The sequence below is a fragment of the Anomaloglossus baeobatrachus genome, chromosome 4 (genome assembly GCF_048569485.1).
Source record: "Anomaloglossus baeobatrachus isolate aAnoBae1 chromosome 4, aAnoBae1.hap1, whole genome shotgun sequence".
NCBI lineage: Eukaryota > Metazoa > Chordata > Amphibia > Anura > Aromobatidae > Anomaloglossus > Anomaloglossus baeobatrachus.
In genome coordinates this window covers 418,713,427-418,725,864 of record NC_134356.1, presented here as the reverse complement: position 1 = coordinate 418,725,864, position 12,438 = coordinate 418,713,427, and the positions used below count along the sequence as shown (strand labels likewise).

Genomic DNA, 12,438 nt, shown 5'->3' with positions numbered 1-12,438 from the left:
TAAAAATTCTCCTTTACTGCTACATAAGTTACAAGTAAATCCAAGTCATCCTATGAATAAGGGCGCTTCTTAGTGCCAGAAACACGTCAGCGCTACTATGTCTTGGATTATTATTAATAATATTTATTTATAGATTACCATTAATTCCATGGTGCTGTACATGAGAAGGGGTTACATACAGAATACATATACAAGTTACAATACATAGACTGGTATAGAGAGAAGAGGACCCTGCCCTTGCGGGCTCACATTCAATAGGATTTTGGGGAGGAGACAGTAGGTGGGGTGTAGGTTGGGTGGCGGCTTCGCACGGTGGTGAGGCGGCAGCTCCACATGGTGGTGACACAGTAGTTGTGGTGGTGATGAAGCAGTCAGGTCATTGAAGATTATAGGCATTTCTGAACATGCGTTTTATCATGTCTGACTTTTAACTTATGTGGAAATAAAGAAGACTTTTTTTAACATATTTTTGGATGTGCCAATCCTCTTTTTCCTGTACTCCAGTCCAGCTGGCGGACATTTCAATCACATTGTGCTGCGTGTTCAGCTTTCCTCTGTCTCCTGTTTCGTATCTAAAGCAATCTTCTCCTTAGAGCAAAAATGGGAATGTGTCACTATGTGAATATATCAGACCTTTTGTAATTTCATAGTTTATTTAAAACATAAGATTATTAGTCAAATCACTGCAAGTATACGTGCAGTGTGAGATATCCATCCGGCTCCTTCGTTAACTAATACTGACAGTTAAATTTTCTTTGTGCTGTCTGACCAAAATTTAATGACCTCAAGCATCCAATACTCAGGGGAACAAGACTTTCAGACATCCAACATTCACGGCCTGAGGATGGGTCGTGATGTCTGGTCTGGCAGTGGGTCTCCAGAATTGATATCAATAGCCTTATGTATGCCTATGAGGCTGTTGAGCTTTAGTTAGAAAACCTTGCCATCCCAGGCCATACTCAGAATGAATACCGGATTTGTGAAATCAGCCTAAATTTAGACATAGCCAAATAATTCTATCTCTCCAATGGATAACTCTACAAACCCACAGAAATATAACCCAAAATCCATTTGTGTTAGATAATTGTGCAGGAAATGTACTGGCGATTTCATTCTATGCCTTGAGAATGGTGAAATCTGTAGAGAATTTCCAAGATTTTTGTGCAAAAAAACCCCCAGGAGTCTTGAGATACAGGACTTGGTCTTATATACTGTATGTGTTGAGTATAAGTGATGGTCGTATGTCCTACACAGAGCTATATTTGCCTCTATGTATGGCTCCTACAGAGTAGCTGTGCATAGGAAGACTAGAATAAACCACTATGTGTGAAATAGGATGTGTGGCAGTGGAATTATAGTTGTTTTATAACCTGGTCAAAGAGAATGCGTAGGATTTGTATGACTCTGCAGCAATATAACTAATAATCTATATTTGGACAATCCGTATGTTGTTAGAAGGGTTTCCTGATGATAAGCTAATCTTAGATTCTACCACTGCAAAGGCCCCCAAAGATTAGTTTGGATCTATGATGGAAACTGGCAATGTGTCACCAAAAGGGAAATTAAGTATTAGACAGTAGACAGACATGGACACGGCAGGTCCTCTGGAGGAAGAGATCATCTACGTAGCTGCTTTACACCCACTGATCTCTATGAACTAAATTGATAACACTGTCTATTAACTAAAAAATGTTATAAATGTCTTTTAAACCATATAACGCCTTTATACACAATACATAAATTACAAAATATCTTATATTTTCTCATAGTATCCACTTTCTTATTTTTGTTGTAAGTGGCAATGCTCTATTATAGAAGAGACAAAATGTAACGAGAGACATATATTAATGAATCAAAAAATACAGATAAGTCCAAAGTGTGTTAATTATTTAGCTTTTTACTTATTGTTATGCCTATACAGTATTTGGATATGATGGACAACATTGAAAAAGTAACAATAGGAAATACTGATTTTTCATTTTGAATTAGCATCTCAGAAAAGTTAAAAAAACAAGCTGTCATTTATCAGTGGGCTGAAAAAATAAAGCCAGTTCACCATGAGTTACTGGGGTGATAATTCAAAAGACACCACAATGGCTGCACTTCTCATTATCAATTAAATAGTAAAAGTTAAGTATTTCTCAAAGTAAAACAAACATAGTTAGCAAACTTTGTGCACTGCTCTAAATTCTGATTCGCTAATAAATGGCTCCTTTTATTTTGGGTGGAAAACCTGAGGAATACTCACACTGAACAGAGGTTCAAGAGTTATAGCCACTTCTACCCAAAGGAAGTGCTACAGTATATTTTGAGGTTTTTGACAGTAAACTCATGGATTGCAGATGAGCTTCGTATGTAAATTTATTAGCTTTCAAAATTAGGTATTCAGTTAGGTGTGGATAATATTATTTGGTATTTGCATTGGGTCTATGGAGACCTAGTCTATCACTTTTGAATGTTGCCTTGTCATTTAAAAACCATTGATATTTCCGAAAAAATACAACCCTACTATGGTAAACCCTCCTCATTTATCACAGAAAAGAGAGAGTCTTACTTTAAACTCTGCCTCCAAAATAAAAGGATGTGTCAGCAGTGTTGTCCAGGTGCTGCTATGAGGGAGCACTGGATCAGGTATATTGAATCAAATTTATTTAAAACTGTAACAATGCATTTCAGAGTTGGATCAATTCCTTCTTCAGATCGTACCTGAAGTAGTGGATCCAACTCCGAAACACGTTGTTTAGTTTTAAATAAATTTGATCCAATAAACCTGATCCACTGTTCCCTCATGGCACTGCCATGGATATTGCCGCTGACTCATCATTTTCCTTTGGACTCCGAATCTTCTCTCCACCCGCTGGATGCAATTGCAGTGGTCGGAGCAGCAGCTTTTCATCATTTAGTGGATTTCACACTGGAGTTGTGACGCCCACAACTCATCCAGATGAGCAATATACATCTCGCCATCTCGCTGATTGTTTGGAGATATCACACAGGGCAACCTCCCTTCTTTTCTTCTGTTTTTTGCAATTACTTTAAACACTGTTGGAGATGCATGTTTTAGTTTTGTTCCTATGCCCTACAAGCTTTCTGTGTCCCTAAAGCAATGAAAAGCCCCAATTGAAAAATACTGGGGGCAGCTCTAATATTTCCTCTTACATTGATGGGGAGCTTTTCATCAAAGAAGATGTTAGATCGAATTACTATTTCATGCGAAGAAGGAAAAAAGCAAAGACCAAAATTTTGTGATATACACAAAGGAATAGCAACAGAAGCAAAAGATGAACTTTTTGACAGCAATGACCAACTGCATGAAAGAATGGATAAAAATATTATACTTGGTGATGAAATGAAGTACAGTATTCCTGATAACTCTTTACAGGTAAGTACACACTATCTTGTAAGTAAATGCAGTCAGAATTCAACCTAGAGTAGGAATAGGAAAATCTCTCACAGCATTTTTCTTATTTTTTTAATTCACTTACGAACAACACTGGGAACCAATTAGTGAGTATTGGGTGTAAATGGTAAAAGTGAGTAAAATAAGTAGAATAGGAAAGAACTTATCGGAGTTGTACATAGCTAGAAAAACAAAGCTGCCAATACCAGTGTTGTGCTTTTTCCCAGGCTGTGTGGTATTGTGGCTCAGCCACGTGCCTCTTCTACTTTTTAATGCACACCTAGTAATCCTTACAAAACTATTACATTATAGTGGAGAACTGTCAGATTTTCAATTGTAGTTTGGCTTTGTGATAGATTTCAAGAAATCCAAGTGTGAACAGAGCTTAATAGTTCTTTCTACTTAAAATACATTTTATGTTAGGTAGGACATAACATAATTTTTCTAAGATGAAACAACTTTTGAGAAAAGTTCACACTTAAAGAAGCACTCGTTTTTTTCTTCTATAACTGCACCGAATTGTCACAGTTCTGCATTTTGCATATATACAGTGCACCTATTTGCATGTATTTTAACCTCCTGTTTTCTTCTTTTCATCCTCCATCTTGATTCTTAGCTTTCACCCTGCATGATCATCATTTCCTTTATATTATCCTAAATAATTTAATACATTATAAATCTACAATAAGGGGGCTGAACTGTGTCTCCTACAGTATTACTGTGTAGTAGGCACTGTGCAGTCATCATCATTATCTTTGAAATGAGATCCTGTACTCCCTCGTCCCTTTTCAGCACTTCAGATCATCAGTCCGTGTCAGTTCATCATACAAGAAGTTCCGGTGACTGAGATGATGACCCTCTTGAGAGAACATAAAGTCATGTAGTTCCCAGGGGGGTAACCATTTCATCGCCTGACCTAACTGAAGAAAAGTTAATCATGAATTTCCAGAAAGAAACAGCAAAATAAGGGAGTTACAGCTAAATTTTATATAGTAGGGGACTGCTGACAGGATGCATTAAAAATAAGAAACCTAGAAAGCTTTGACACGGTGTTTTAGGTGCTCAGAAACTGAATGTGGCAATTATTTTACGTGCCCCAGATAACATTTAACTTGTACATTGAGTATATGAATATGGGATCGCTCACAATGCTGTATTTCTGGGTTGAGTGTGATCTGGCAAAACATTGGTTAGCACTCCGACTAATGTTATACTATAAGGCCAAGTAAGTGTCAATTTTTCCTCAGACCAAGCAGGTCTGACGAAAAAATTGTTGCATGTTTTAGTTGAATCTGATTTACGGATTGCATTCGGCCATGGAAGTCAATAGGTTCATTGAAAACATTGGACTGCACTCATACGACATCTGAGTGCAGTACGATTATTATGGACTGACACAATAGAAAACATGGAGAAAAATGTTTTTGCCATCTTCTCCCAATCCAAGAAAATCAGATTACACTATGATCATACTCTGCTTTGGGTTTCATCAGAGTGATTTGTGCATAATTGGCCTTAGTGTCTTGGCTGACAAAAAAATTTGATTCAGGAAATTTTTTTGTAGTATTCAATTTTCCTCAAACTGATTCACTCATCTCTAATCAACCGTCAGTGATATGACTTGGAGGAGTCATGGTGGAACTAAATATTTGAAGGAATTTGTGAGATCAGTGTGAGTTAACAAGTTTGTATATACTGTATAGAACATGATATACGATATACATTTTTTATCCAATCTAAGACAGCTTTAATATATGGACACTATAAATTACAGACTTCACATGAAAATTTTTCCTCAAATATAATGGAAGCTGCAGAAAACCTCATTGTAGGCCTAAATGCTCTTAAAGAGGAAATCAGACATGCTCCTAAATCCCAACTGATAGAAAAGAGTGTGCAACAAATTATGGAGAAAGATCCGAAACAACAGAGGCCTACAGAAGGTAGTTCCAGAGTAGACTGTGAGAACAAGTCATCTTCATCATCAGTAAGAAAAAATATGGAAACTTTAGAAGACAATAAAAAGCATGATGGAAGGTACACGTGTGCTGCTCCTCAAAATCTATCTATCTAGTTATCTATCTATCTATCTATCTATCTATCTATCTATCTATCTATCTATCTATCTAATAGCCACCATGTTCTTTAAGTTATAATGCATGAACTTTATGTTAATTTAGCCCAGGTGAACAGTCTGACCTTATACCTTGTCCAATGACTAGAGAAGTCTCTTGGGAATTACATCCTCAATGCTCTCAAGGTTGTAACCATGCCAAGCTTTGGGATTCTGAAGTCACAAAAGAACATTTTTCAGGCAGGATTATGGCTGGAACAGATTATGTAAGTAATATACACCTAAGGGGGAATCACAAAACTGAGGTAAATGTTTGGCCTACTACTGATATTGGACATGTATATAACAAGAACCATTTTTACAGCCTGCTGTGTCAGAAAACACATCAACAGAAGATAAAAGTGAATCTTTGAACAGTGGCTTAAAATGTTTAGACGAGAAACCAGCAACATTAAAACTAGAGCCTCTGGATCAAAAAGCACAGCAAGCTGCGGATACAGGGGACATTTCACATACGAGTGCGGAGATAACACAGGCTGACTGTCATCAGGAAGATGATCAGACGTTTCCATTAGAAGACAAAGTAGAATCTGGTGAAGACAGCAGCACAGCGCAAGAAGGTAGAGGGGAAACAGCTGTGTCAATGGTGGACAGTTCATCTGAAGATGGCTCAACTGAACAGGTACATTTAGCATTACTATTGAATAATTACTTTAGATTGACTTATACTGACAAGTATATTCTCAACTTAGTCCTGACACCCAGTATTAGGGACAGGTCAATTGAGGGAAACAATAGCCCTCGCAAATCTTGCATGTATGCAATAGTAATATTAACCTAATGGTAGAGAAACATCTAAGTTCTCACTCAATGCGGGAGAGACACTGAGTTCAGATATGCGCGTCGCGGGCGGAGGGGTGGGAACGCCGCTCGCCTGGAATCGCTGGCGCTCAGGTCCGGTGCTTCTGCTCCTGGGTGGCTCAAGCACGGTGCCGGACCCGGGGCTCGAGCAGCGCCTCCTCACCCACGAGTGAAAAGGGGAGGTTTTTGGTGGATATTTGGGGATGTCGGTCGTGACGCCACCCACGGGTTGTGGTGATGGTGGGCACCACCGCTGCTGGTGAGCGATGGCGGGGAGCAGCTGAGGTGTTGACCCCTCTGTGGTTAGGGGCTGTTGGTCCCGGGGCACCGGTTGGGGAGGTAGGGAGGAGGTATAGGTGCAGGTGCCGATGCGGGGAGGCAGCGTTGGCGCGGGTGCAACGTTGCGGTGCAGCGCGGTGCCGGATGGCACTGTTGTACTCACTCAGACACAGAAGGACAGAGTCTCTGGTAAACCAAATGGCTGGATGGACGGGGCCCACAGCCGGCTGCAGTGTTCTCACTCTCCCTGGACGGGTTGATGGTGGCTGTCGTTTTCCTGCACCTGTGTAAGTGTATTTGACTCCTATGGCTTCCCACGGGTAGTCCGCTCCCCGGCGTGTATGTGTCGGGAGAGCCCGTTTGCCCGCAAGCGCTGGCCCTTGGATCTCTGGCCCTTGGCGGTGGCACTTATCCGGATGGGTTGGACTGTTGCCTTCTGACGCGACTTAGGTGGGAATGAACCCCTGAGGTCCAGACCACAATCAGATAATTTGACCTTTTCGGCGGCTCCTAGCCTAGTCGGGGTCTGAGTACCCTGCCTTTGTGCTTGGCTTCAATCTGCTCCTTGGTTCGGTACCGGCGGGCCACCACCCGACCCTGGTCCTACGGTTCCGCTGACCTACACCAACTCCTGCAGATGGCCACCACTGTCTGCCGACCTTGCTGAACGTGCCTGGGCTCCAACCCAGACACCAACAGTCCTTCACTCCTCTCCCTTTCACTGCCTACCACAATCTGCTGTCTTTTCCCGCCTCCAGGCCTGTGAACTCCTCGGTGGGTGGGGTCAACTGCCTGGCTCCGCCCCACCTGGTGTGGACATCAAGCCTGGAGGGTGGCAACAAGGATTTTGATTGACTAGTGTCACCCACCCAGGGGAGGGTGTGTGTGTGTGGTGTTAGTGTACTGTGACCCCTGGGGGTCCAGGGCGTCACATGTGCATAGTGGGGAATGTGTATAACCCGTTATACAGAGTTTGACTTGGATTGTTAAAGGGAACCTGTTATTAGATTTGACAACTATAGGCTGTGGCCACCACCAGTGAGGCTTACATACAGCATTCTAGAATACTGTATATAAGAACCCAAGCCGCTCTGCTGAATGCAGAAGAACGTATTGTAGTGCACATGCACGGGCGATCTTTAAACTTTCCTCGTGCCTGCGCATTACAATACTTTGATCTGCCGTCAGCAGGGCAGATCACAGTGTGCCTGCACAGGATCACAATGCTGGCCTGTGTGGATAATGTAGCTCACGTTATCCACACAAGGCGCTATAGAAGGAAGACGGAGATCGCAGCAGAGAGGAGGCGCCAGAGAGTAGCGACACCTATCAGACCGGACCGCCCCCTAGGGGAGTATTATAAAAGTGTTTTTATGTTATACAGAGCGGCCTGGGCTCTTATATACAGTATTCTAGAATGCTGTACATAAGAGCTCACTGGTGGTGGCCGCAGCTCAACATCGCCAAATCTGGTGACAGGTTCCCTTTAACACTGAAATTAGTTCCCTTGAGCAGTACTCAATTATTTATTCATACCTAATAGACACTATGAAAGGTGTTGTCCAGTCAAGAAAAAGAAGTTTTGTATCCAGCAACAATGATAAAATTCTCGTTTATTTAAAATATTAAAATTTAGTTAAATAAAATTGCAGCATATCTGACATGTTTAGGAGTCAATTGTAGAATCGTTGTCTAGTCACACCATATTGATCACCTACATACCTAGCAGAAGTCACTACATAGTGCATGAAGCTGCGCTCAACAGTTCTGTTCCATGTGTTTACAGCTCGCTTACAGACCAAACAACAGTTGATCGGAGGGGGTTTCCAGTGTTAGACCACCACTAATCTCGTACGGATAATGTTATTCTGCACACCTCACCCCGCCGATCAGTTGTTCTTGATGCAAGAGGTATCAGAAGGCAGCCTGAAATGCTCAGTACCACAGCTGCTCCATCTACTGATAGTGGCTGCGGCTGGGTACTGCACATCCGCCTCCTATTGATTTGAATGACATCATCCTGGAAAGACAACTGGATGTTAAAAAAAAAATTGGAACCTGAGAGAACATCCACATGGATGGGATAACCCCTGACGAAGCTAGTGAAGTAATGACACACATAGTGTAGTAGATAATACGGGGAGCTGGGTACTCTCATTTTCTATGGCAGTCAATGCAATGGTGGCAACTGTTTGTTGACGACTATTTACATTATGCACTTGTGATCTAGTGTTAGGATGATTTATACATATTGTTCTTTTCGTTTTATAAGGCGCAGTAAATTATAAGACACACATCAAATTTAGAGAAAAAAAAGAATATGGGGTCTGTCTTATAATCAGGTGCTGTCTTACCAGAGGGGTGGGGGTGGCAGCAGTGGTGGAGCGGTGTCACAGGAGGCAGAGGCGGTAATGAAGTGGGGCGATGCTGCGGGCGTTGCAGCGAGTCTCCAAGATGCTCGCTGCAGGCGCTGTAAGGCAGGAGGAGCATGCGCACATAAAGCTATAGGTTCAAGACAAGCCAAAATCTCATCTGCGAATGCTCCACCTACAGGCGCCATTTTTCGTAAGCCTGCTGCAGGGAATCAATGGGCTGGAGGCAGCGCGTGTGCAGATGAGATCTTGAACCGAGAGCTTCATCTGCGCACGCGCCGACTCCAGGCGCCATTATTTGAAGCCTGCATCACCTACAGCGCCCCTTGCCTCACCGTCTGCAGCCCAGCACCAAACCCACAGCACAGCCCACCACCCGCAGCATAACCTGCCACCCGCAGCAAGCCCACAGCATCTCCCCTGCCTCCTATGCCCCTCTCCACCACTCCTGGTAAGCTACATTCGGATTATAAGACGCACCACTCATTTTCCTCCCAAATCCGAAAAATGCAGTATTTGTATTTGTCTTAACTATCCATTGTCCCCTTAGTATAGTGCCAGATACTATTGTGTAGATATTATTGCTTTGTGTCCCCATATTATTTTGGTGACATTCCTGTAGGATTATTATATCCTCTCCCAATATATTTGGAAACGAAATTTTCCAGTCCAACATGTTTTTAAGTGTTTTTAATGAAATATTCCTGTTGTGTTTGTCGGATTGATGTATTTGTTAATAAAGATCATGCTTTTACATAATATGATTTGGGGGGACATGTTTTGTTACCAGGCAGCTTTTTCTCCTTTTTTTTTTACATTATTTTATGTGTTTGGACTGTTAGCACCTCAATCTGTACAGTTATTTGTGATTATTTTTGTGGTGCCCGCTGGCCTTTTCACCCTGAGAACACGGTATACCAACTTTCAAACAACTCCAATAACTCATGCAGATAAGGGTGCTTTACACGCTGCGACATCGCTAGCGCGATAGCTCCCGCCCCCGTCGCTCGTGCGACATTTGATGCTCGCTGCCATAGCGAACATTATCGCTATGGCAGCGTCACACGCACATACCTTGTCAGCGACGTCGCTGTGACCGCCGAACAATTCCTTCCTCAAGGGGGAGGTGCGTTCGGCGTCACTAAGCAGCTGGCCAATAGAATCGGAGGGGGCGGAGATGAGCGGGACGTAACATCCCGCCCACCTCCTTCCTTCCTCATTGCCGGCGGCCTCAAATACGGTGAGGTTCCTCGTTCCTGCGGTGTCACACATAGCGATACGTGCTGCCGCAGAAACGACGAACAACCTGCTTCCTGAAAAAACAACGATATTTGGGAACTGGACAGCGTGTCAACGAGCAACGATAAGGTGAGTATTATCGCTCGTTAGCGGTCGCTCATACGTGTCACACGCAACGACGTCTCTAACGAGAGCGGATGTGCGTCACGAATTCCGTGACCCCAACGATATCGCGTTAGCGATGTCGTTGCGTGTAAAGCGCCCTTTAGTTTTTAGGCACATAGTAAAAAAACAACAGGCAGGTAATTTCTAATAGAGGCAACTACTTGCCTGTTATACCCGGCACCAGCACAGAGCGGTTTTTGACCACTTCTACCTGCGATTCAACTGCTCCACATCAAAAGAGTAGCTCTTCTTCTAGGTTACTTTGTCAACGGAGCATGACTGTCCACATTATTCTGATTGTCCTCCGTCTCTCGCAGTTAGGCAGCAAGTAGCCAGTTGTTCGCATGACATCGGCAGTCACCCCCTGTCAACAGAGCTGAGCACAACAGAATCCATCACTCAGTTGGTGATGTTAGCGGAAACCTCTGAATCTACGGTAGTAGTGGTCTGTGACCCCTCTATGCCAGCGGAGAGTGGTGCTGAGCACTAGTGTTGAGCGGACCCGAACTTTAAAAATCCGGATCCGCGCGGTTTCAGAGTCCGATCCGGGTATAACCCGGACCCGGGTATCCGGCTGCACGATCCGTATCCGTTTTTTTTTTTCCTCTCTCTCTCTCTCGTCCCCGGATCCGCTCCCCATTGACTTATATAGGTCCGAACTCCGGATCGGATCCGGACTTATTGTTCAACCCGAGGCGGATCCGCCGGATCCGGATTATGACAAGTCCGCTCAACTCTACTGAGCACAACTCTCTAGTGTATGAAGTAAAGATCTGAAATCTCACTAGATAATTTTGTCTCTCAAGCTGCCTCATTCACCCTTCATGAGGAGTTAGTCCCATTGATTATTACTGTGAACAACTAGAGTATAGCTACAATTGACAAAATCTTTCACCTCTTATATTGGATGTATGCTTTATTGAACCTTGGATTTAGATGACCCTTACATTATATTCTCATTCCGAAACATTCAGGGTTCTGCAGACAAGCTGGCTATGACATTTTTAGAGGCAGCTCATAATTTAATTGGTGAATTGATCCCTGGGAAAGAAGATGCAGGCTTGTCATCAATGAGGAGAGTTGTTGTTATACTCACGGATTCCGAGAATGGTGATCTCATTTTGGGCCAAGGCGAAGAATCATCTGAAGCGAGTGGGAGTATCAGTGCTTTGGAGGTAAGTGGTTAACTGTTGATTGCTCTTATTGGCTTAATTGTACAGGATAGCTAGATCATCTGGATTTGTCACATGATGTTACTGTTGCTTGTTATAGGCACCCTTTCCGCATTTAGAAGGAAAGACTGAGTACATGAGCAAAGCAATAAACAGATTATATAAAACCTGAAACAGAAATTTATTGTAGTGTTTTGTTACAATTTAGACCACTAGTGATGATTTAACTGACAATATTATTTGTAATGATCAATACCATTACCAATATTCTTTTTTTAATACATTAGTGAAATGGGTAGGACACATTAAAATAATTAACACTTTAAATGTACTGTATGTAAAGTGTCACATTTCATTGTGACCCATTGTTTTAAGTTAGAGCTTATTTTATAGGAGTCTTCAGCTGAAGAGTCCCAAGTTGTCCTTCTCAAAGGTGAGGAAGAGACTGATGACCATATTCGTGTTCCAGTAAGCAGCAGTCAAAGAGATTCCAGGGAACTACATGCTGATTGTCTCCTAAGTGCCAGCCATGCCAATCTTTGGGAGGATTGTCCAGAAGGCAAACCAACTACAATGCTAACAGAAGTAGATATACAGGTATCCCTCTGAAATCAAAACTTTGCATAAGAATATACACTCTTCAATACTGAAATTGTAACACCAAGAAGAAAATGTTGTAGAATTATGGAAATCACAGGATCAATAGACTTGTTTCTGATGTCCAAATCATGAAAGAACGAAAACAACATTTTAAAACGTCTTAATTTATTCAGTATCAAATATGAGTGCATGGGCAAACATACAAACACTTAAGGGGGCTTTACACGCTACGATATCGGTAATGTTTTATCGTCGAGGTCACATTGTTAGTGACGC

The 12,438-nt window shown here is 42.4% G+C and overlaps 2 protein-coding genes across 2 annotated transcripts in view; both read left to right on the top strand.

Moving 5' to 3' along the window:
* The window catches only part of LOC142302463 (uncharacterized), an 81,669-nt gene extending 77,863 nt beyond the window's left edge, over window positions 1-3,806 (top strand). The window contains exons 19-20 of the mRNA XM_075343526.1: window positions 3,185-3,382; window positions 3,741-3,806. Coding sequence (XP_075199641.1) covers window positions 3,185-3,382; window positions 3,741-3,806 — 264 coding nt within the window. The remainder of the gene's footprint in view (window positions 1-3,184; window positions 3,383-3,740) is intronic.
* A 1,383-nt stretch (window positions 3,807-5,189) lies between these two features.
* Window positions 5,190-12,438, top strand: part of LOC142301592 (uncharacterized) — a 118,884-nt gene continuing 111,635 nt past the window's right edge. The window contains exons 1-5 of the mRNA XM_075342619.1: window positions 5,190-5,437; window positions 5,581-5,740; window positions 5,839-6,156; window positions 11,365-11,565; window positions 11,956-12,159. Of these exons, the coding sequence (XP_075198734.1) occupies window positions 5,205-5,437; window positions 5,581-5,740; window positions 5,839-6,156; window positions 11,365-11,565; window positions 11,956-12,159 (1,116 nt within the window). The 5' untranslated portion in view covers window positions 5,190-5,204. The remainder of the gene's footprint in view (window positions 5,438-5,580; window positions 5,741-5,838; window positions 6,157-11,364; window positions 11,566-11,955; window positions 12,160-12,438) is intronic.